The sequence below is a fragment of the Barbus barbus genome, assembly GCF_936440315.1.
Source record: "Barbus barbus genome assembly, chromosome: 14".
NCBI classification, from domain to species: Eukaryota; Metazoa; Chordata; class Actinopteri; order Cypriniformes; family Cyprinidae; genus Barbus; species Barbus barbus.
Window position 1 is genome coordinate 28,907,732 of NC_136742.1, and position 26,477 is coordinate 28,934,208.

At 37.1% G+C, this 26,477-nt stretch overlaps 2 protein-coding genes across 2 annotated transcripts in view; both read right to left on the reverse strand.

Moving 5' to 3' along the window:
- The window catches only part of eva1aa (eva-1 homolog A, regulator of programmed cell death a), a gene marked incomplete at both ends in the record, with an annotated part of 54,337 nt that extends 35,190 nt beyond the window's left edge, over positions 1 to 19,147 (reverse strand). The window contains one exon of the mRNA XM_079434338.1: positions 19,045 to 19,147. Within this exon, the coding sequence (XP_079290464.1) occupies positions 19,045 to 19,147 (103 nt within the window). The remainder of the gene's footprint in view (positions 1 to 19,044) is intronic.
- Positions 19,148 to 21,090: 1,943 nt separating this feature from the next.
- Positions 21,091 to 26,477, reverse strand: part of LOC306880561 (importin-13-like) — a 44,516-nt gene continuing 39,129 nt past the window's right edge. Inside the window, exons 17-21 of the mRNA XM_079434164.1 lie at positions 25,709 to 25,775; positions 25,540 to 25,598; positions 24,450 to 24,539; positions 24,184 to 24,365; positions 21,091 to 23,161 (exon numbers count right to left, since the gene is read on the reverse strand). Coding sequence (XP_079290290.1) covers positions 23,065 to 23,161; positions 24,184 to 24,365; positions 24,450 to 24,539; positions 25,540 to 25,598; positions 25,709 to 25,775 — 495 coding nt within the window. The 3' untranslated portion in view covers positions 21,091 to 23,064. The remainder of the gene's footprint in view (positions 23,162 to 24,183; positions 24,366 to 24,449; positions 24,540 to 25,539; positions 25,599 to 25,708; positions 25,776 to 26,477) is intronic.

A 26,477-nucleotide genomic window follows, 5' to 3' on the forward strand; every position in this document is an offset into this window, starting at 1 on the left:
TCTGTTTAAACTTCTCAATAAAATCCTTAAAAAATGCTTATAAAGCATTAAAGGTTTTGATAACACTTTATAATTAAGTCTCTTTTGTTAACAGTAGGGAATGCATTAATTAACATGAACTAACAATGAAAAATATATTTTTTACAGCATGTTAATTCTTCATTGATAGTATGAACTTACAATGAACTTACAATGAACAAAATATTTTTAATATTAGAAAAATAGTCATGTTCAAAAGATAAAACTTTAAAATGTAATAATATATTAACACATTTTGGAATTGATTTTGATAAACATTAAATGGTATATATTTATTAATGATGTAAATTAACAACAGTTAAATAATGTTGTTTTTTAACATTGGTAAATTCACAAATAACATTAAATATTAACAATATATTTTTTACTTTATTCATTTGTGTTAGAAAAAATTATTCATGTTAGTTAATGGAAAAAGAAATCATTAAAAAATGCTTATAAATCATTAAAACCTTTGGTAACTATAATAATTTCTCATTTGTTAGCATTAGTAAATGCATTAACATGAACTACCAATGAAAAATATATTTTCACAGAATTTAAAGTTTTATATGTTATTCTGTGTGTGTGTGTTTCACAGAGTTGATGGTTTGGATTAACCCTTTAATTGCCGTATCCCTTAAAACCAAACTGCCAGAGGGTTACTGTGATGCGTGTGCTCGCTGGGCACCGTTTTATCGATGCCACCGGGATGGCGTATGCTGACGGCTTGGGCCCGTCATCGCTGCTCGCAGCTATATTTAGGATTGGCCTTGTACGAGATACCCGGAAAAGAGACTTTCCTCGAAAGGGAGTTTGTTTTAAATTATTTATTTTCATTTTCATTTTCATTTTTGTATGATTTAATTAATTGTCAGCTTTTCATTAAACTCACAACCCCCCACAAGTTTCTTTACAAACCCTAGTTTGGGAAACCTTGATGTAATATAATGTTTAATGCACTTCATGTTGTAAATTACAATGAATGGAACAAGTTCTTACTCTTTGCATTTTTTTACATCATTATGGTACAACATAATGCTATTTAAATCAATGTGATAAACAGGTTAAATCAAAAGTAATCTAATGTAACGGATTACGTTACTGACTACAATTTTTGTCATGTAATCTGGAATCAGTAAAGGATTTCAATTTGTAAGTAATCTACCCAGCTCTGCTAAGGTGTATATTAAATGATCTAATATGAGGGGAAAAAACAGTGTGGTTCAATGTTTGCTTTCACTTTGTGTTTATGCAGCTGTGTTTTATCCTGACAGTTCTACTCCACAGCGGAAAGAGGCGATTCACACACACGTTTCCGTGCTGAGTGAGTGAAGTTAGCTCTGTTTGCCAAAGGAATAATGGAAACACACACACACACAAAGCACTACACATTACCTCAATATACACACAACCAGCCCAGACCTGCGGGGATTGGACCACCAAAGCCTCTAAAACATACACACACACTATTTAGAAGTCTATAGTATGTCCTCATTTTCATAGCTGTGTATATCTATAATAATGTTTTTATATAAGGTCAAAACATTATTTGGGTGGTTTTTTTTAACCTATGAAGTTAAAAAAAAAATATTTAGCAAGAAAGATTTTATGAACTATTTATACAGAATTTTATTCTGTTATTTTGTTTTATGAATGAGGCCTGATATGCTGATGGATAATTCACCTTTTTGTCATTTTAATACATAACAAAAGACACACTACTGTTCAAAAGTTTGGGGTCAGTAAGATTTTTTTATGTTTTTGAAAGTCTCTTCTGCTTACCAAGGCTGCATTTGTTTGATCAAAAATTCAGTAAAATTTGTAGTAATTGTGAAATATTTTTACAATTTACAATAACTATTTCCTATTTGAATATATTTTGAAATGTAATTTATTTCTGTGATCAAAAGCTGAATTTCCAGCATCATTACTCCAGTCTTGTGTCACATGATCCTTCAGAAATCATTCTAATTCAGAGTTTATTCAAAACTTGCAATTATGTTTTTTTATTTTCTCAGAACTGCAAATTTACGTCTTGAAATTTGTTGAAAAAAGTCAGAATTGCGAGTTCATTCATCTATTGAAGTTTATTTCCACCACAGAATAAAAAAAGAAAAAATAAGGTAATTCCAATTCCCAGAAAAAAAGTGTGAATTGTGAGAAAACAAGCTTGTTTCCAATAAAATCAAGGTAATTGCAAGTTTATCCCTCACAATTTAGACTTTTTTTTTCTCAGAAATGTGAGATATATACTCAGAATTGCTAGAAGTCAGAATTCTGAGGAAAAAAAGTCAGAATTGTGAGATTTAATTGTGTGATATATGAACTCGCAATTCTAACCGTATCATGCGATGTCAGAGCGATATAGTCCACCCAAAGAATTCATTGTGTTAATCTCAAACAGAGATGCTAATCATAAATGTGATCTTAAGATGAAAAAGTGTTTTGAAAAGCACAATAAAGTTGCATTGCATTACCATATATATGTAAAATAAACATTGTCAGCATGGTGTTTAATGTTGCGGTGTTGTAATCGGCCTCAGATAAATGTCACACAAAGCCACTCAAACGCATTCATAACGAACGAATGAATAATGAAATAATCATGTAATACAGAAGGCCTGTTCTCCTGCTCATGAAAGGAATGCTGTACAATCCACCCAGGATTCCTCCGAGAGCTTTAGGCTTTCTGAACACAATCCCTCCTGCTATTGTTCTCGGACAGAAGCCAACATTCCAGCTGCTGATTGACAGCTCCTTTCACCAATCACGGCTCAAATGACAGACAACACCTGCGTGGGATCTCCAATCAGAGAGTGGCCTCTAGGCCAGCGATCACATCAATATGAAGCGCTCTAAAGCAGCTCAGGTGGAGGTTTACCTGAACGCAACACAATAAACAGAAGACGAGAATAAAACCAGGTAAAAACACACAGACAGAGCCACTGCTGCAGGGATCATTTCATATCAACGTGGAGAGAGTGTGTTTGAAATAGCATACTCAATTAATTAAACAACATTTATGATCATTAAATATTACATTATTTGTTCAACTTTTTAAAATAACTGCATTTTATCCAAATTTTGTGATTTGTGTCAAAATGAGTCAAGAGGATGTTACAAATCACAGTGGAAGCAGATCTAGGTCAAGTTGACAGCATTGCATTGTGGGATACAGGGCTACATGTTGTATACTGCAAATTGTGGCAAATAAGGCATGCATATGGAATAATGCAAAAATAGTGCGAAAAGCAGGGAAAGCTATTCAGATCAGAGCCTAAAAAGGGGACGAAGTGGAAAAAGTGGAAGTGACAAGTCATGTGCTCAATCATGTGATCATCTGAGGGGGTAAAAAGGGGGTAATTTACCACCTTTCCAGTGCCCTAAAACACAGGAGCTGGGTGAGAAATGGTCAGTAAGAAAAGACAGAAAACAGGCTGTGTGTGTGTGTGTGTGTGTGTGTGAGTTGTGCTGGAGTTTCCCCTCTGTTTAAATGATGCTGCGCTGTGATTGGTGGAGAGAGATGACGGCTGAATTCCATACGTCTGCAGAGTAACGTGAAGCAAAACACAATAAACACAGCGACACATGCACACACATGCATCCTCACACACAATCCAGCGGTCTGTCTGATCACTCTTCAGTGTTATTTGTGAAAGGTGAGCTGTCTGTGTGTGTGTGTGTGTGTGTGTCTGTCTGTCTATCCAGCATATCTCATTCTCTGAACATTTAACATTCACCAGGAGCGGAAACTACAATCAGAAAACCACCATATATAAACAAAGGTTTGGGGTCAGTACGATTTTTTTAATCAATTCAAATTAAATAAATTTTTAAATTCTGATCCATACTGAATGAAAGGATTAATTTAGTTTAAACAGAAATGTATACATTGATTAAAAAACAACATGCATTGGTCAAATAAAGATAATATTTTGCCCTTTTAAATAAAAATATTTTTTGAAAGTCTGATTAAATAATGAGTGAAGAAAAAAAAAATAGTTGAAGTAACATGTCCACATAATGTGCCAAGAGCCGAAGCAGTGTGTCTAGTCGTTTTGAGTCCTCAGAAAGTCTTTAGCTTTGACTCACTGGAGCGGCACTAAAGAGCCTCTACTGCCGCCGGTGATATTTCTGGAAAATTATAGAGAGGAGTTGAACATGAGAGAGCGGATATTGAGGAGGAATTCCCTTAAAACCCGAACGCAGCTGTGAAGAGAAGCTCTCCAGGCATCAGGAAGCTCAAACACACCCTAAACCACACAGCGAACGCTTGCGGGGGAAGCAATGTGCAAATAAATGGACAGCGGTCACATCAAAGCTCAAAACAATTAGATGATTTAGTTTAAAAACTGAAATTAACCTTGGGATGACCTCACGTGACCTCAGAGAACAGGAAAACACTACAGTGTGTGTATGTGTGGAGAGAGAGAGAGAGAGAGATAGAGAGAGAGAGAGAGAGAGAGAGAGTCAACATGGCACTACAATAGAGATTAGTAACTGCTAATAAATGAAACACAGAGATCAGCTGAAGGAGCTTAGATTAGATATTAGCGTTTTCAAGGAATAGTTCACCCCAAAATAAATGTCAAAATTCTGTTGTTGTTATTGTTCACTCTCATATTGTTTCAACCCTTATTTTCTGCCCTGCAAGAATTGTCATGCAGCAGTGAGTAAATTATGATTTGTATTTTTTGGGCCAAATCAACCTTAAAGGGACGGTTCACCCAAAAATGAATTCTGTCATCATTTATGTTGATTACGTCTTTCCAAACCTGCAAGACATTCTTTCTTCTGCTGAACACAAAAGATGATATTTTGAAGATGAAGAACCAAACAGAATGTTTGTAACTATCCTGAACCAACATTCTTTAAAATACTGTTTATGAAATGATTTCTCTCATTCATTTGTGACCCTGGACCACAAAACCAGTCTTAAGTCACTGGGGTATATTTATAGCAATAGCCAAAAATACATTGTATGGGTGAAAATTATAAATTTTTCTTTTATGCCAAAAATCATTAGGATATTAAAGGCAGGGTATGAAATTTTGCAAAAACGTTTTAGAAAACTGAGTCGGGGCCGAGCACCAAAACAATCTTGTAGCCAATCAGCAGTAAGGGGCGTGTCTACTCATGATGTGGAGGAGAGAGCGTTCAGTGAACAGCCGAGCCGAGCGATAACAAAGATAGAGATAATGGATAAAAAACAAAAGAAGAAAACGACTGCAGAACGAAAAGGCAAGAAGTAGGACCCTTGTAAATATCAGTTCAGCTTTCCAGCGCTGGAGAGAACTCAAGGAGCGGAAGGCCTGCAATCGGACGCCGAGGTTGCTTAGTTTCTTCTCGATAGGTGAGTAACACCGTGTCTACACCGGACGTGCCGCAACAGCTAAAGTCTGCCTACACTGGAATTAAATCTGCGGGTTATTTATAAGCACCTATTTGAAACTGCGCTTCGCCGATTTCGGAGACGTGAGCTCCACGCGATCACCGGGGGCTCAGTGCTCATGTATCCCGTAGAGAGGAGCATAACCTCGGCTAGTCCTTCTGACATTTTCTGCTGGCTCTGATGTCTCTGTAGTGGATAAACATAAGATATAATTTGTTTTGGGTAAATCTAGCAGGTAATCTTTGGTCTTTATTCTATTGTTCTAGTAATATGTTTAAATGAAAACAAAGAGTGGCAGTGGTGTTTGATATATTTCGTCTCTAAATTCAGGGAGGAAGATTGCAGCAGCCAAGGCGAGCTGACTGATGTTATCAAGTACGCTGCTCTTTGCAGAATTACTGGACTTGTGTCGTTCCGTCCGTGGGAGTTCACACTCCCGAGTCTAACTTTTGAAGTCCGAACTACTGAGGATGCAAGGTCGAAATTTGCGTACTTGGTATTGAGAAACGCGCACAGACCTAACATTACATCACCAGACTATTTGCCTAATCTTCTCGGTACTTTAGACCGCGATGGAAGCGCAGACAGCAACAGGTCTGGGGGAAAAAAACTTTTCCTGGGACACATTATTCCAGGTAATTTCGGTGGAAAGGCGGCTTATGTTTCACAGAACTAATCGTTGCCTGGGTTGCATAGGCTACATACGTATATGTGGGGCGGATCTATCAAAATAGGGACGAGACCCTTTTGTTTTGGTGATTTCAAATATAAACATTGGCTTCCAGAAATTGCTTACCCTGCCTTTAAGTAAAGATCATGTTCCATGAAGATATTTTGGAAATTTCTTACCGTAAATATATAAAAACTTAATTTTTGATTAGTAATATGCATTGCTAAGAGCTTCATTTGGACAACTTTAAAGGCAATTTTCTCAACATTTAGATTTTTTTTTTCACCCTCAGATTCCAGATTTTCAAATAGTTGTATCTCACCCAAATATTGTCCTATCCTTACCATACATCAATGGAAAGCTTATTTATTCAGATTTCATATGACGTATAAATCTCAATTTAGAAAAATTTACACTTACACTTTTGGTCATTTGATTTGATGTTCAGCAGAATATCAAACACCAGAAAGCCCCAAAACAGGTTGTTCCTGTAGTTTTAGCCTTACACATGTACCTTTTACACTGCAATGATTTCTGAACAATCTATTTTTGCTGTGTTCTTTAATCATCTGGCTGAACTGGAGAGAAAAATGTTTAAATAATAACAGAAGATCCAAAAAGATCATAAATATGCAAAACAAATCCATATGAATGGAATGGTTTAATCCAAGGCTTGTGAAGAGATAAAATGACTTTAAATGATGAACTGATTTAATTTAGGCTTTTGGGGGGGGGGGGGGGGGCATCTAAACAAAAACAACAATGGAAAAATGATGATCTATATATGTGTGCGTACTGTAGGCCTATATGTGATTTCAATGGAGAGACAAAAAGTATTTTTTTGTTTAGAATATTAAAAGTCAAACAGGTTTGAAATGACATGAGTGTAAGTAAATGATTAATGAAATTAAACTTTCACTTTTAAGAGAAAATACTAAATGAAAATGTAAAGCAGCTAATTGAGTTTTTTGTATGTGCAGTTTAAATGCAGGTAAATCTGAAACAACACAAAATAATAAACCCGAGTGTAGTAAAGTATATAAGTGAAGAAAAAAGCTAGCGATTTTATGACTACTTTTTGCGAGCAAGTGAGAGCGTTTTAAAGGATCAGGATGTGATCAACCGGACAAAAGCTCCTTGTTCTCCTCTGCTGTGAAGGAGACCTGCTCCTCTTTCTACTTCTGATTTCTCTCACTGCTCATTTATGCATCCATCTTTAGATTTCATCCATCTTTTCCTTTGTCAAAAATGTGAATCTGTAGATAATTAGATCTAAGATGGAGCAGCAGATGGCAGCTACAGTGCTTTGCTCTTCAGTGTTTGTACTGTTTTTTTGTTTGTTTTTCCTGTTTTTTGTTTCTCAAACACGATCAGTTTTACCAGGGATGACCTGCTGAACATTCTGCAGAACACACCACAAAATCTTTTAATTTTGATTATTCTGACGTTTTTCGGACATTGTAGTTGGCGGAGTCGTAACTCTGGTCAAACGCTTCAGGACACGCAGACGGGGGAAGCGAGCCAACGCGCTTGTGAAGCTTCGTCAGCGTGGATTTAGAACAGCGTTGCCTAGCATCCATCTGGCGAATCTCCGCTCTCTACCCAATAAAACAGACAAACTCCTTCTGCTCTCCCGGACAAACAAGGATTTTTCTAACTCTGCTGCTCTGTGTTTCACGGAAACCTGGCTGAATGGCGACATACCGGACGGCATGCTACATCTGGCTAACTTCCAGCTGATCAGAGCAGATCAGGACGCGGAATCAATGGGGAAATCTTTTACGGGGCAGGACGTGCTTTTACATCAATGAGAGGTGGTGTACAGATGTAACTGTGTTAAAGAAGATGTGCTGTTCAGATCTAGAAACGCTTTTCATTAACTGCAAGCCGTTCTATTTGCCGCGGGAGATTTGTTCGTTCATTCTCGTGAGTGTCTACATTCCTCCACAAGCGCACGCGAGATCAGCTTTACAGAAACTCGCTGATCAGATCACAGACACAGAACAGGCAGAAACTTAAATCTGCAAAACCTGTATTAAGATCTGTTAAAAGATGGACTAATGAAACAGAGCCCGTTTACAAGCCCGTTTCTCTCTCACTGATTGGACTGTTTTCAAAGCGGTTGCAAATGATCTGGACGAGCTCACAGAGACTGTAACATCTTATAACAGTTTCTGTGAGGATACGTGCATTCCTATCATCTAACTTACAACAACGACAAACCATGGTTCACTGCAAAACTCAGACAGCTCTGTCAGGCCAAAGAAGATGCTTACCGAAAGGTGGATGAAGGCCAAATACACACTGGAAAAGGAGATCAGAGTGGCAAAGAGGAATTATGCTGGCAAGCTAAGGAACAAATTTTCTTCCAGTGATTCTGCTTCAGTGTGGAATGGTATGAAATATATCACCAGTTACAAGACACCATCCCCCAGCACTTTGGAGAATCAACAACTGGCAAACGACCTGAATGAGTTATACTGCAGGTTTAAAAACACCCCACACCCGACCTGAACACCTCTCCACACAACCATTCACACCTCCAGCAACCCCCCTCTCCCTCACACCTACAATTCAGATCAGTGAAGATGACGTGTGCCAGGTCTTCAGAAAGAACAAAAGAAGGAAAGCACCAGGCCCAGACGGTGTGTCACCAGCCTGCCTAAACATCTGTGCTGACCAGCTGGCACCCATCTTCACACAGATCTTCAACAGATCACTGGAGCCGTGCGAAGTCCCCTCATGCTTCAAACGCTCCACCATCATCCCCGTCCCAAAGAAACCCAAAATTACTGGACTTAATGACTACAGAGCTGTGGCTCTAACGTCTGTAGCCATGAAATCATTTGAAAGACTGGTTTTGGCTTATCTGAAGGCCTCCACTGGACCCTTACTGGACCCCCTGCAGTTTGCCTACAAAGCAAACGGGTCTGTGGATGATGCAGTCAACATGGGACTGCACTTCATCCTGCAGCATCTGGACAGACCAGGGACTTATGTGAGGATCAGCTTTCCATCCCCACCTCCGTCTGTCAGTGGATCGCCAGCTTCCTGACAGACAGGCAACAGTTAGTTATCAGCATTCTCTCCCCACTGCTCTTCTCCCTCTACACCAACGACTGCACATCTAAAGATCCCTCTGTCAAGCTCCTGAAGTTTGCAGACGACACAACACTGATCGGCCTCATCCAGGACGGTGACGAGTCTGCTTACAGACAGGAGGTTAAGGTGTCTGGTGCAGTCTCAACAACCTGGAGCTTAACACGCTCAAAACTGTGGAGATGATCGTGGACTTCAGGAGAAACCCCCCTGCTCTCCCCCCACTCACCATCATGAACAGCACTGTGACTGCAGTGGAGTCATTCAGATTCCTGGGCACCACAATTTCTCGGGACCTGAATTGGGACAATCACATTGAGTCCATTGTGAAAAAGGCCCATCAGAGGTTGTACTTCCTTCACCAGCTGAGGAAGTTCAACCTGCCACAGGACTTACTGAAACAGTTCTACTCTGCCATCAGTGAATCTATCCTCTGCACTTCAATATCTGTCCGGTTCAGCTCAGCTACCAAATCTGACCTCAGAAGTCTACGGAGAATAGTCCGGACTGCTGAGCGAATCATTGGTACAACCCTCCCCACTCTCCAAGAACTGTACTTATCCAGAGTGAGCAAAAGGGCTGGCAAAATCACTCTGGACCCCTCACATCCAGCACACGCTGTAACAGCTGACAGAGCCGTTCATTAGCATTCCCACTCATCTCAGCTGCTCTGCTCCAATAACATGAGCAATAATATAATGCACAAATATTTCATTCAATCAAAATACACTGCAACATTTATACACATTCTGTAGTTACAACAAGCAAAGGCTAACTGGGCCATGCTAACCAGTCAAACATCTTGTGTTTCACTTGCAGGTTAAATGATGTTGGATAGTGAGAGAAACAGATGTTGAGTTAAGTTTATTTGACACAAAAAAAGTAATAATTCACTATTACAACCTTCATTGTCAAGGATAACACAAAGTTACAGTAACTTATTTCCATTGTGGTCCTTGCTATAAAAAGAGAGAAGAAAATCCTAGTCAAAAAATCTAAATTAAAAAAAAAATAAAAATAAAAAAGACATCCTATCTAAAAACAGTCTCTTCACCCTTATTCTGAAACCCTCACAATGTGTTAATACCTTAATATCTAATGGCAGCATATTCCATTACTTTGCACCTGAATATTTAAATGACCTTTGACCATACAGTGTCCTGTATCTACATAGATTAATATCCATAATGCTCTGTCTGGTAAAATGACCAGGTCTTACATTAACCCGAGAAAAATAAGAATTAAAATATACTGGAGCCCTATCATTAATGATTTTATGAACTAATTTTACTTTCTGCAATTCTAATTTCTTTCAATTGGTAACCAACCAAGCTGTTGAAAGTGTATATTATCCACATGACAAAAAAGTAGTAATTCACTGTTACAACCTTCATTGTCAAGGATAACACAAAGTTACAGTAACTTATTTCCAATACCTTAATATCTAATGGCAGCATATTCCATTACTTTGCACCTGAATATTTAAATGATCTTTCACCATACAGTGTCCTGTATCTACATAGATTAATATCCATAATGCTCTGTCTGGTAAAATGACCAGGTCTTACATTAACCCGAGAAAAATAAGAATTAAAATATACTGGAGCCCTATCATTAATGATTTTATGAACTAATTTTACTTTCTGCAATTCTAATTTCTTTCAATTGGTAACCAACCAAGCTGTTGAAAGTGTATATTATCCACATGACAATGTAATGTAAACAATGTAAACAATGTAATCCTAAAACTAATCTTATCAGTTTGTTCTGTGATTTTTGTAACTTTATCATCCAAGTTCTGGATAAATCGGTCATCCACGAACAACATGCATAATCAAAATGGCACTGAACTAAGCCTGTAGCAAGTACCATTAAACTCTCTCTATCCAAAAATCCAGCATATCTAGATATATAATTCTTGCATTTACTTTTCCAAACAATTTCCCAGCCATACTAGCCCCACTTAAATTGTCCAGAACACATCCAAGATAATTGACCGATGTTTTATTAGTTAGTTCATACCCATCAACTTTGATTACCAAATCAACCTCCTTGCTCAATTAATACTTAGACCCAAAAAGAATAGATTCTGTTTTTCCTAAATGTAATAAAAGCTTATTTTCCGCCAGCCAATCCTTCACCTTAACCAACTCTTCACCTAACTTTTCTTGAATTTTATTAGCATCCTTCCCAGAAGCCAATAAAGCAGCATTATCAGCATATAAGAACATATTACACTCACAAACAGCCTTGATATCATTGATATATAATAAAAACAAAAGAGGACCTAATACACTACCCTGTGGGACTCCATTGTAAACTGTTTTACTCTCAGAAAGCATCCCTCCAACTTCTACCCTTTGCTCTCTCCCTGATAAATACGAAGCCAACCATGATTTAACTATATCTGAAAAACCCATAGCTCCTACTTTGTCCAATAATATTGAATGGTTCACCATATCAAAAGCTTTTTGTAGATCTAGCAGGACCACGCCACACAAAGTTCCTCTATCTAGCTCTTTTATAATACAATCTGTCAAAAACAATAAACAAGTGTCTGTTGAATAAGACCTTCTAAAACCAGACTGGAAATCATAAATTAATCTATTCTTGCTGACAAAATCTGTTTGTGCACAACTTTTTCTATTGTTTTTGAAACACACAAAATATTTCCCTTCTTATATAGTGGAATTACTTTAGCCATCTTCATATCAGCTGGTACTATTCCTTTCTCAAAAGAAAGATTCACAATATGTGCAAAAGTAGGTGCAATAATAGTAGCTGCGTCCCGTAAAAACTTTGCAGGGATACCATCCAAGCCAGTTGCCTTAGACACCTGTAACTGCTCTAACATGACCTCAATCTCTTCTACCGAAACCTTAGGAAAAGAAAAAAAAGAGTTTGGCAATACACCCTTTCTTTCATAAAACCTTCTAGTAAATTCAATCCCATAGCTTCCCTTACCACTAAATCGGTAGCTACAGATGTAAAAAAGTCATTCAATTTATTTGCAACTATTCCTTTATCATATTTTACTTCACATCTAACCCTATATTAATTGAGGTAGGTTCAGATTTTCCCATTGGCACAATCTTCTTTAAAACCTTCCATAATGCTTTAGGATCTTCATTCTTACATTTTAATTGATCTTTAATAAAATTCCTCTCTGCTACTTTTATTTTATCCTGTACTAAGTTTCTTAATACTTTATAGTTATCAAAATCACCTGGGTCCTTCATCCTCCTATATTTAAAAAATGCCTTGTTTCTGCTTTGTATTAGCTCACTTATGGACTGATCCATCCAGGGACTGGCTCTTTGTTTAATTCGCACCTCTCTAAAGGGAGCTACTCTGTCTACAACATTTAGAAAACAATCTTTAAATTTCCACCAAGCCTCTTCTACATCTGTAATATTCTGAATATTCTCCCATTGGATTGCTCCAAGTTGTTCTTTAAAAACGTCATTATCAATGTTTCAACAATCTAGTGCGCACAGTTTTATGACCCTTAAACTTTGATTTATAACGTTTTCTTGCACAATATATGATATAATGATCACTAACTCCATATTCAATCACTCCTTGCTGGGCAATATTCATTTTATCAGAAACTAAAATAAGGTCAATGGTACTCTCTCCCTTTTCCCAAACTCTGGTTGCCTGATTAATAATCTGTGTTAAATTAAATTGACTACAAATCGATCTAAGAGCATTATAATTCTCACCAACTTTCTTTCTTACATCCGTGTTAAAATCAAGTCAAGTCACCTTTATTTATATAGCGCTTTTTACAATGCAAATTGTGTCAAAGCACTGCACAATATAAAAAAAAAAAAGGAAAATAATGTGTCAATAAGTTTAAATAGATATTTTATTTTTGTATAGATGACAGCCTCTATAATTTCTTCAACAAAAAACATGTGGACATCACAACCCTTACAAAAATTAACCATGGTTTTATTGTAGGAAAACTGCTTAAGTTTCTTTTGCGTGATTTCTAAATGCTTGAGACCATAAAATCAATCAGACAAATGCATTAATAAAATCATAACCATAGATAACTGTCTAGAGCTACAATTGTAATTTGTAATTAACACAATTTAATTACAGTTTATTTACTTTTATATTTTATCAAAGTTCTATTTTGACCCCTATAGGTGTTTTTTTTTTTTTTTTTAACTTCCATAATATTTCAGAGAGGAGGCACAACAATACAATACTGCTTAGGGCACCCATTTGGCCAGCAGCGGCCCTGCAAATTTGTGTCCTCGTGTCACAAAAACAAGCACACACAGAGATACACACACACACACTAACGCAGATGCACACGCACACACACACACGCACACACACACACAGACAGGGTGCTGCCATAGACATAACAACCCAACCACAGGATCTGCACAGACACAGCTCACCTCCGTGTGTGAGAGGTGTTTTGATAAAGAACTCTGCACAACATAAGTTATGTGTCTGCACAAGACAATTATCAAAACCAGATCATTTCATTTTCTGAAGAAAATGTGTGTGGTGCTCATCTAGGCAAACCCCGCTGCCACAATGCTAAGTATTTTGGGAGGTTAATACGCAGTTGCTAGAGTGCTCTGTGTGGTTGCCAGTGCATGCTATGTGGTTTCCATACTGTTGCTGGGCTTTTCTAGCCGGTTTCTAACGACTGCTTACTGGTCAAAAGAGTCCCTTCTCAAGTCAATATTCTGGTCTCTAGATACAGCTTTGTTTCTTTCTTTAGTGCAAGTCTGGGTTTTTTCACCTGTTTTCCAGCACACCTCTCCTCAACAAGAAACATGATTTTAGGAATCATTCATATACAGTAGGATTTAAAGCTTTGGGGTTTATACCAACTCCACAGTCATAAATCAATCCCTATATGAACATCAGTAATAGTGATGCTTGATTTAGAAAACATTGCTAATTAAAGGGGTCCAGGGTCATCTGATGCAAAATTCACTTTTCAAGTTGTTTGAACAAATGTGAAGTGAAAGTGACGTGAGGCCAAGTATGGTGACCCATACTCGGAATTTGTGCTCTGCATTTAACCCATCCAAAGTGCACACACACAGCAGTGAACACACACACACACCGTGAACACACACCCGGAGCAGTGGGGAGCAGTTAGGGCTTCGGTGCCTTGCTCAAGGGCACCTAAGTCATGGTATTGAGGGTGGAGAGAGCGCTGTACATACAATCAAATCAGGCTGTTCTGAGAGCCCTGTCAGAATGAAGTAGTTCTGTACACACCGCTCCCACGAGAGTTGATTGACAAGACCGTCTTACCTTAGACCCGCCCTGAGTGAGCTGTCATCAGTCCACCATTGTGTCGACTCCGGTGCAGAGGAAGACAAGATGTCTCAGATTAAGCAATTGAAGTGTTTAGTTGTTGGATGTAATAATAAATATAGCAGTCATAATTTACTCCCGACATCTGAGCCGCAGAGAATTAACGTTACTTTCGCTTTGAAGGGAATGCGCCAATCCCCGATCTACATGAATGCAGTCATTTGGGATCCAGCTTTATCTACAGAAGAAGTGAGTATAAGTGCTTTTTATGAATCTTTGCAAATCGCCTTTCCTAATAATGTTAGCCAGTTTCGCGGCTGAAGTTTAGTATGCTCCATAGATATATATACCTAGATGCCTCATTATCGACTGTTTCTATGGGCAGCGACACGCAGAGATGGTCCTCACTGCAGAACACAAGATCCATGGGGTGTGGTTGGATCTAGATCCAACTCCTCCCACCTTACATTAACTAAACCTACCCGTCTCCACCCCCTGATCCCTAAACCTACCCATCTCCACCCCTAAACCTACCCATCTCCACCCCTAAACCTATCAATCTCCACCCCCTAGATGTAGATCCAATCCTGCCCCCTGGATCTTTGTTCTGCAGTGAGGGGCTACTGGATACGCAAGCCATCCGCCATTTTTGGAACGATCTGCGAATCTTTAAGCGCATTGACTGTGTGCGTCTACAACAGCAAGTTATACTCTTGTGTATCTTTGAATATTCATTGATTATCATGGTGAATGCGAGATGGCTGACGCGTCAACGTATCTGGAGCGGTCGAATAGGGAATCTACACATATCTATGTCTGCTGGTCACTCCACAGAACAGAGGGGCGGAGTCAGCAGAGCTCACTAGCATTTAAAGAAACATGGATTAGAACAGCGTACTGAAAACAGAGCTGATTTTGACAGGGTAAAGGTGGTGTTTTTTTACACTACCATATTTTTAACCAAAGTATGTCATAGACTTTTCATTAAGACCGTAAAGAATCATATCAACTTGTGCAAAATGGGCATCCGATGATCCCATTAACAGCACAGAAAAGAGAAACGCTTTGGTCCGGAATCCGGATGGGAAACAGGGTCTTGGTGTTTGGGGAAGGGGGTCTTTTCTACAAAGAGAAGGCAGCGGTTTCAGGTTCCACCTCCAGAACAAAGTGTCTGAGAACACACACACACACACACACACACACAGCTCTAACCTCTTGGCTTTCTGGATTATAAAGGTTATTAGAGCACCTCTCACCTCAGCTAAACTCTTTCGGATTTCAAGCATTACTCTCTTACTCTCGGCAGTGAGATTTTTCCATCTTGGCAGTAACGGGATGCAAAGAGATGGAGTGAGATTAGATTCGTAATGTGACTATAGTCATGAGCATTTGGTAACAGATGAATTTATAAAGAAAAACAGGTCCTGTGATTAATAAAATCCTCACTTTTGCTAAAAAATATTTACACGTTCACAAACAGTCCAAATCTGAAGCAAGGTTATTAATATATAGATAATTAAGATAAAACGTAAAAAAATTGAAACAAACTATTTGAAAAAAAAAACAAAATTATAATAATTATATCAGAGTTAATCAAGATTTATCGTTGTAATTTAGTAAATTTTAAAGTACAAGTTTTAGTAAGTAGTAAAATAATTAAACTTAATTAAATTAAAAACAAAAATAGGAAAATAAAATAAATGGGAAAAAAAACGGATTCAAAATATAACTAAAAGCTATCAAATTATCTTAATATATGCAAATGAAGTGAACACTACTTTCTTAATTTATATTCCTGGTCTTTAACTAGTGCACATTTTTTAATAATATATTATTAAATAATATATAAAAATATATATATATAAAAATTATATTAAATTAGAATATAGTATAATAAACTATAACAATATATAAATTGTTATTGTTAATTTATTTTTTAATTCACAACCCAATCTAATTCAGATGAATAAAATTAAGTCGCGCTAAGTTTTCAGTTTCACTAAGAAATATTTTTATTCTGATAACTACATTTTTATATTTAAAACTCTGCTCATTCCTTTCATACAACATTTTTACAGTGAAAAAAAAGTTACTTGGTGCACCTTTAAATGCCATTTTCTGCTGACATTAAGGCAGTACGACTGACAGACAGACATTCCTCTAGTCTTAATGGTGTATTGGGATCATCAAACAGTTTGACCTCAGTTGACCTCCTGACCCTTTAACAGCCACACATCCCATTCAGTGCCTCACTAAGCCCCGCCCACAGCTTTATGAGCATTTTCACTGTAGTGAACACACACACACACACACACACACACACACAATGAATCTAAATGCGTGTGTGTGTGTGTGAAGCTAATTAACCAAGATAAAACACAGCACACACAAAGGCACAAGGTTCCTGTAGGACAGATGTACAGGCCTGTTCCCCGGGCGCCGCAGCATAAATGGCTGCCCACTGCTCCGGGTGTGTGTTCACGGTGTGTGTGTGTTCACTGCTGTGTGTGTGCACGTTGGATGGGTTAAATGCAGAGCACGAATTCCGAGTATGGGTCACCGTACTTGGCCGTATGTCACTTCACTGTTGCCCGGCAACAGATGCTCCGACTCCATCGACAACTTCTGTCAGCCTCTTCAAGCACCTGTCAATCAAACTGACGTTCCAGAGTGTGTGACCCGACAGAACAACAACTCAACTGTGATCAGCTGAAAATAACCAACAATCTTCCACTGATGTGTCTTTCTTTGACAAGTCGATTCTCTTGTTGCACTTTGATTATTTAAACACGTCCTGTTATTGTTGTTATTCTCATTGATATTTACTCTCTTGTTACTCGAATATGGATGTTAACCATTCTGTGCATATTTTTATTTAAATCAGCAGAAATTTGAGGCAGAGCAGGAAATACTATCATGAAGTATATTTTTTGTATTTTTCACATGACAGTAATTAGACATGAAAATAATGTCACAGTGCAAAAACAGGCTTTGTTTTTATTTTAAATTCTATAAATGACAAAAAAAAAAAAGCTATAGTAAATAAATTTACACCACTTTAATCGACAAGATTTGCTGTGTTTCTTTTGGGGTATTTATTTATTTATTTATTAATGTAAATGTAGTTTTTATGGAGTTTTAGTTTTTGTTTATTTTAGTACATAAACCCAAGAAAAATGAAATGTTGTAGCTGAAATAAAATAAGCTTATATTATTTTATAACAATTTATTTCAGTTAATGTTTATTTCAAGTAATGAAAATAGTTTAGTTTTCCAATAACCCTGAAATACATAACACGCATTCATACATAATTATTATATTTTTAAATACCCTGACATGGCTTTAACAGGTTTCGTGAGACTCACCCAATACGCCTCTATCTTCTATAAACCCGCTTTGAATCTGTATTGTGTAAAGCACTACAAAAATAAACCTGACTGTCAATTAAAGTTCAGTTGTGGTACTCAAACAATAAACATGATGTTGATTTTTCATCCAAAACAAAGCTTTGCACATCTAAGTGAATTAAGCAGAGAAATGCAAACACAATTCTATTAAAACAAACACAGATTGCCATGGCACACTGAGATCTGCCTCCACTCACCACATCACAGCTGTTTCTGATGTGTCCTTCAAGTCTTCACTGACCGAAGCCTTCATAAACTACAGGGAAACTACACACACAGAGCTGAGGATGTAGCTCTTCTCATCACATCACGCTTTAAAAGATAAAACAGTCTAATATATGCACAACAATCAGTGTTCATGAAATCAATGCTTCATGCATTTCTCATATAAATATATATATGAACAGTTCAGATGCAAAAGCCTCTAAGTGCTGTTTGAAATTTTCTAATAAAATGAGCAGTAATGGCAATAAATAGTTGTTTTTATTGCCACTAAAGTGAAATAATTGAACATAAACAAAGCCTGAGAAAAATGCTAATTTTAGAAGAAAATTTCAGATGGCACTTAAGAGGCTTTTGCATCTGAACTGTTCATATTATATATATTTTCATATACAAAGGGCCTCAAAAGACATTCTCCTTTCATGTTCCTTCAATTCAACGTCTCACTCAAATTCCAAATCGCCAAATAATATAGCCTAATTATGTAATGAAAATATTATTTTAATTTTTAAAATGCTAAACAGATGCATTTTCATTAATTACTCAGACGTTTGGACCCCACTGTATATATTAAGTGTATATGAAGATGGCATGCAACAGTGTAACCCAATGGGCGCGCGCACACGTGCACTTTCTCTTTGATCGCGTCGGTCGCGGAAGTTTCCGCGAAACAATCTGTTAATGTTTCATATATTTAATCCGGGATTAAATAAACTCGCGCATGTCACATCAATACCTCAATAATGCACAAAAAAAAAAAAAATACAGCTGAAACTTTTTTTTTTTTAAGTTTTAAAATGCAAAGCTGAAAAATTCTACTAAACGCGTGTTAAACAATTGCATTTTAAAAGAGTAATAGCCTACATGATAAAGTGTCAGTACACAAACACTTGTAGGTGATGATGGTAGTGATGATGATGGTGGTGTTCAGTACCTGAGAACTCCTGTGAAGTCTTAGTGAAGCCAGTCAGACACGAGATTCCCAACAACAGCAGTAAATATGAGACATCAGGGAAAAACATCCTTAAATGTCCCATCAGATCCGATGATTCCTGACAGAATCAGACCGTAGAACCTATAGTGATGTCTGATTCCATGACTTCAGTCTGGAGACTCCAGAGACAGAGTCAGAAGAACACCAGAGAGAGAGAGAGAGATACAGAGAGAGAGATAGAGAAAGAGAGAGAGAGGGACAGAGAGAGAGAGAGAGAGAGAGCGAGAGAGAGAGAGAGAGGGGGACAGAGAGAGATAGAGGTAGATAGAGAGAGAGAGAGAGACAGAGAGATTCCCCCTGGTCCCAAAATCCCTGGATTTCAGGTTCACTGCTGATGATTTAATTCATTGAATCTTTATCGGTATGATTGTCAATACACTGTAGTGTTAGAGTTTATATAAAGTACATATACAAAAAATACTAAGTATTACTAATGCAAAGTATTTAGATAACACCATTATAACAACAAACACAAAATATTAAAATCAAAACGCTTTAATCTTAAAGGTACAGTACTCCTAAAAAAAAAAAAAATCATGATTTACCAAAGACTATAGAAATAGATTTACTCACCGTCAGGACGTTATAATCCGTATAATTTTCTTCAGATTTCTGTTTATTTCTTTAGAAATCAATTAAAAGTATTCTATTGTTTTTTTGGTCAGTTTGATTCAGTGAGGTTTCGTAAACTGTGATCTCCTCTAACTATAATTGGACCAAACCGAGAGATCCGGTTCTGTACACATCATGCAGTGTTTAAACCGGACATACAGGTGTTATGTTGTGTTGTCTTTAAAGGTGTCAGTGGGTCATTGTATTAATGCACTGTTTAAAGCATTGGTCTCAAACTCAGTTCCTGGAGGGCCGCAGCTCTGCACAGTTTAGCTCTAACCCTAATCAAACACACCTGATCCAGCCAATCAAGCTCTTCAGGATCACTAGAAACTTCAAAGCAGGTGTGATTTGGAGCTAAACTGTGCAGAGCTGCGGGGACTGAGTTTGAGACCAATGGTTTAAAGTAATTATTTTACATAATGATAAACAACAGCAATCGTACTGAAAGGTGTAGAATAGATTACAGAAGACGACTGTTTGGACAGAATCACTCACTATATACCAGAACGAGTGCCATCCTACAAAACGGCTGCCATTTGTCCTTCATATACAAATGCAGAAACCATGACTTTACATATAGCTATATAATGCTCTAGACATCAACTAAAATGGTGTTTCCATCATTTACAGTAATGAACTATTCCATAAATAATTTAATATTCTATAAATAATAGCATCCCAACCTATATTTAAATCTGATATTTTACATTGCAGTTTATTAAAAGCTAAAAACACATTTGCAAAAATAAATAAACTCTAGCAGTTTCCTAATATCAAGCTGGTGTCTGTGATGACTTCAAGGTCATGTAACGTAAATAAAGCTGATTAAAGTACATGAATAAAAAATAAAACATTTTACCTGACTACGACTTTATTAGGTTCTCCTCGTGACAAACTCTCAATGTTTCTCCAGAGCTGTAGAGACATCTGCTGATCAATATGAAGAACTACAGTAACTCCCCTTCATCAAATAAAACGGCATGGATTCATCAGTTCACTGCAGTTTATATTATTTTTCAGGGTATCTGTTTGGTTTTGATCCGTTAACATTTTTACTGTTTCATGAATTGCTTGTTCCTTATACTGTTAGGGGCATGTTGTCACAAAAGGACAACATAACTTTATTTCCATGTGCAATTATAGTCTAATAGTTTTTTTTCTTGCAGTCAAGAGTTTAAGGTACAGAAAATAAGCAACCTGAGAAATATTCACTGCAGTAAAAATTACAAAAACGTTCCTGTAGCCCAAGAAGTTGGGCTTGAATGAACACTGCACGCTCCAATACTCACCTGAAGAGCTTGTGGTTTGGTTTAGTCTTGTGATGAGCATTCACACCATCATTCACGCAGACAGACCACAGAACCCAGAGCTGCCATCTCAGATGTATTTAATAAATTAAAACAAGGTACAAAAAAAGAAAACAAAAAACCTAATGTACATTTGACTCCTCTGTCTCAGTCTCTCCCTTTGTTCTCACTCTGTGATTCGCTAGTAAACAAACACGATAGAACAGCCCTCGTCCACTGATTACGACACATTCTGGGCCCGTATGTAACGCAACACGCATGCTACATGTCGGCAAGCAACTGGGCGGGAAACGAAAAAGAGAGAGAGACATGCAGTATGTTTAAAGGCATTGCTCGCCTAAAATTTAAATTTGATGAAAATTTACTCACCCTCAGGCCATCCAAGATGTAGATGAGTTTGTTTTGCATAAGAACAGATTCGGAGAAATGTAGCATTACATCATTTGCTCACTAATGGATGCTCTGCAGTGAATGGGTGCCGTCAGTATGAGAGCCCAAACAGCTGATAAAAACATCAAGTAATCCACACCACTCCAGTCCATCAGTTAACATCTTGTGAAGAGAAAAGTTGCATGTTTATAAGAAAAACCCATCATTAAGAAGCTTTAACTTCACACTGCCACTTCTGGTCAAAATATGAATCCATAATCCCTAATAACGCTTCCTCTAGTGAAAAAATCCATCTCCCGTTACATTAAAATCCACCCACATATTTGCTTAGAACTTTTTTTTTTTTTTTTTTTATGTTTTCACTTGTAAATGGTGTTTGATTTGCTCATATATGTCTCCCGATTCAGATGTGAAAGATAGAGGAAACAACAGTTTTAAGTTAAAAATGCCTTAATGATGGATTTGTTTAAAAACAAAAACGCAGCTTTTCACTTCACAAGACGTTAGCTGATGGACTGGAGTGGTGTGGATTATTGTGGTGTTTTTATCAGCTGTTTGGGCTCTCATTCTGACGGCACCCATTCACTGCAGAGCATCCATTGCTGAGTAAGTGATGTAATGCCACATTTCTCCAAATCTATTCCTATGAAGAATCAAACTCATCTACATTTTGGACGGCCTGAAGGAGAGTAGAATTTCAGCAATTTTGGGTGAACTATTTCTTTTATAACTCGTTTCAAAAACACTTCAAATGTTTACTGGCACCATGATGTGTGTGTGCATGTACCTACCAACATTAAAAGGACAGTTTAGCCAAAAATGAATTTATGCACCATCTCATGTCAATCCAAACCTGTACAACTTTAGAAATTCTTCTTTGTGTTTCACTGGAGGAATAAAGAAAAATGTACAGGTTATGAAGTCATGATGGTTGGTATCTCTCTCTTATTCGTTGTGTAACACCCGGTCTCTACTAGTCACCAAATATGCTGCTGACCTATATATATATATTTTTATGAAATGATTATTATGATTGTTTTAATAATCATTTCATTAAAAAGCGTCCACAACATTTTGGCAGAATCGAGCGTGAGGGGTTAAACAGACAGATAATAGAGGATAGATATAAAGCCACAGAGAAAAATCAGTCTGTTTTGGTCCCTCCCTCTGTTAGCAGCACATGGACTCATCACCCCACGGTTTACTAGATTATTATGTGCATTTATATATTATTTTAATACGTATATGTGTGTATATATACTTTTTATTTCAGTATCTCCAAAATAAAAATAAAAAACATTTAACTAACACCATTTCTTTGTTCAAACGAATGCAAATTATCCCAAGGAAAACAGCCCAAGAGCCACGGAAGATCGAACGTGGGAGAATCAAAGAACGGTTTCCAGCAAACATGCCATGAGATGCGGGGAGCGGAGATGTCGCCTGTTCGGATTGCCCTACGGAGGCCCCAAAATCCAATGAGACAGTGGTTAAAAAAAGAGAGAGAGAGTGCGAGAAGGACGAGTTGGAGGAAAATCCCGACTCTCAGACGGTCAGTTCTGACACATGTCATTCGCATCACATTGAGGGCTTCTGGGAGTTGCACTTTTTGGGTTTCCTCACACTCTGTGTCCGTACGAGTGGTGGCTCAGTAGTCCGCGGCGTATTCGGTTCCGTGAAGGCCACGACACACCAGGGTGAACTCCTTCACAATGTCTTTCACTCGGCGCTTGTTCACTCGCTCCCTGCGAGGAAACAGAAAAATAAATAGTTTTTCATTCTCAGATGATGGGTTTTCTGAGAACGTGTGCATGAAGACCTCAGCTGCAGAGATGTCAAATACAGGCCATATTGACATTATATTCAGGGGGCAGTGTTGTTATTGGTAACTGAAACTTAGGCTGAGCTAAACCTATTAAAAATATTTTTGTTACCTGAAATGAAGCTGAAAAAAGGGCAACTAACTGATGGAAAAAAAGTTTGTTGACGTACTAAAATTACTAAAACAAAAACTGCAATAAAAATTAAAGCTACATAGAAATATTTAACAAGTCAAATTAAAACGAAACCTATAAAGGTGAATATATAAAGCAATATATTAATAATACTCTGACATACATAGGCATCATCTGACTAAACTTGCAAAAACATCTATGTACTGTCAACAAAGTTTGGGGTCAAGTAAGATTTGTTATTTTGAAAGAAATTAATACTTTTATGCAGCAGGATGCATTAAATTGATGAAAAGTGACATTAAAGACATTTAAAATGTTACAAAAGATTTTTATTTTAAAATACATGCTGTTCTTTTGAACTTTGTTCACAGAAACAAAATGCATCACAGTTTCCACAAAAATGAGAAGCAGCACAACAGTTTTCAACATTGATAATAATCAGAAATGTTTCTTGAGCAGCAAATCAGTATATTAGAATGATTTCTGAAGGATCGTGTGACACTGAAGACTGGAGTAATTATGCTGAAAATACAGCTTTGATCACAGGAATAAATTACATGTTACAGTATATTCAAATAGAAAACAGTTATTTTAAATTGTAATAATATTTCACAATATTGCTGTTTTTATTGTATTTTTGATCAAATAAATGCAGCCTTGGTGAGCAGAAGAGACTTCTTTCAAAAGAATTTTAAAAAGCCTCACAGACCGAAAACTTGTAGAATTTAATATTCATATAATGTTCTACATAATATTATGAAGAAGGTAATATTCACCAGAATGGTCAAATGGCACTAATGAACCCATCTCACCTGAGCACCTGTTGGCTGAACGTGTTTTTCTGTTCATCAGAGACGCGCGAGGACGGGAAGCCCGGTGAGCGCAGAGCTTCTTTGAGCCACACCGTCAGCAGAGCGAAGCAATGCTTGTTCAGACAGAAGAGCACCTCCGCAAACTGATCCATCAGACTGCGGGACGACTGACCGCCGATGCCCTGATGAAAGAACAGATAAGTCAGACCTTTGTGCTTTTATTTTTATGCAACATTCAACAACCTTCATGTATTGTACAAGCTCACCTCCAATACAGCCAATAGGAGGAGTTTACCATCTTCCTGCACGATCTGACCAACAGGAGGAACGTCTGCGCAGTGTGGTATTAGCTCCGTCTGCACTCAATGCAAATAAACAAACATTTCAACATTGCTCATGGCTACTGTTTATGAAAGTATATTTCAAAGGAGGTAGAGAGACACAAACTGAAGGTCAGTTCACACAGAAAACTACATTTTCCACCAAAACAATACAAAAGTTTGGAATTAAGTTTTTTGAAAGACGTCTCTTCTGCTCAAGGCTGCATTTATTTGATCAAAAATACAGTAATATTAGTAAATATTACAATTTAAAAATTTAATTGAATATTTGATTGAATATATTTTAAAATGTGATTTATTGCTGTGATCAAAGCTGTATTTTCAGCATCATTACTCCAGTCTTCAGTGTCACATGATCCTTCAGAAATCATTAATATGCTGATTTGCTGCTCAAGAAACATTTCTGATTATCATCAATGTTGAAAACTGTTGTGATGTTTAATAGTTTTGTGGAAACCTTGTTACACAATAGAGTTTAAAAAAAGTCTTATTTAGCAAGGATGCATTAAATGATCAAAAACGAAGCCATTTATAATGTCACACGAGTTTGATTTCAAATAAATGTTGTTTTTTTTTACTTTCTTTAATCAAAGTATCCTGAAAAAGATGCATCATGGTTTCCACAAAAATATGAAGCAGCGAAAACTGTTTACGACATTAATAACAACCATTATTTATGATTGAGCACCAATAATAATTGATAACCGAGCAGCAAATCAGTATATTAGAATGATTTCTGAAGTATCATGTGACACTGAAGACTGGAGAAATGATGCTGAAAATACAGCTTTGCATCACAAGGAATGAATTATTTTTTTAAAAATATGTACACAGAAAGCTGTACATTTAAACAACTGTAATAATATTTTTCACTGTATTTTTAATCAAATAAATGGAGCCTTGGTGAGCATAAAAGACTGCTTTCAAAAACACTAATTATTCCAAACTTTTGATCAGCTCCTGTATTCCTTGGTGTGAATAATACTTCAGGTTATTAAGATGATCTCTGACTTACAAAGAAAAGGCAGGTAGATTTGACTGTCGGGGCTTCTGGGAATTTCAGTGACAGCACTCCTACAGCCGAAACAGAGCAGCATTAGAGAAATGACTCTGTTTTAAATATTACAGAGGCTCAGACATTCACACACATTCATACTCAGTTTCTACATTTTAAACAGACTTACCACAGTGAAACACGGCTTTCACATCAAGACTCTCTGATAAGAATAAGTCGGGCTTCCGTTTGAGGGCCTACGAATCAGACAGAGCCAATGAACAGAGCACATGACTCAAACCCCGCCCCTGGAACCCTGTCAATCACTCCTGTGCCCCGCCCACCCTCCATCACTCACTCCCTACACCTGTCTAGCTCTAGAAAATCAACCAAACGTACATATTCAATGCAAACAGATCAGGTAAGTAAGAAATCAACACCAAAGAAACTAAAATACTGAAATTTAACTCAATAGAAACTAAAGGTATGATGATTTTTCTCTCTTTAGCGTTCTCACTTGGTTTTCATCTGTTCGATCACTACTTTCTCTGCTCAGTTGGACTGAATGCAACAGAAATCTAAGTAACATGTACGATAAAGACAACTGATGCATTAAGAAACTCATTGAGGATGAGAGGATATTTGAGAAAGAGACAGAGAGAGAAACCGATAGATAAGGAGAACCTCATGAGAACTTCATGAGAAGACAAACGAGAGAGCCAATTCATTTGAATCAATTCATTGAGATTAATTCATTTAGGCTATCATCGGTTTTTAGGGCTGGAATGACACTGGAAGGGGCGGTAGGGGTTTGTGGGATCTTGATCTTAACTTTTATTCATCAAGGATGCTTTAAATTGATCAAAAGCGACAGTAAAGACATTTATAATGATACTATGTTACTAAGATTTCTATTTTAAATCATTGCTGTTCTTTTGAACTTTGTATTTTAAAAAAAT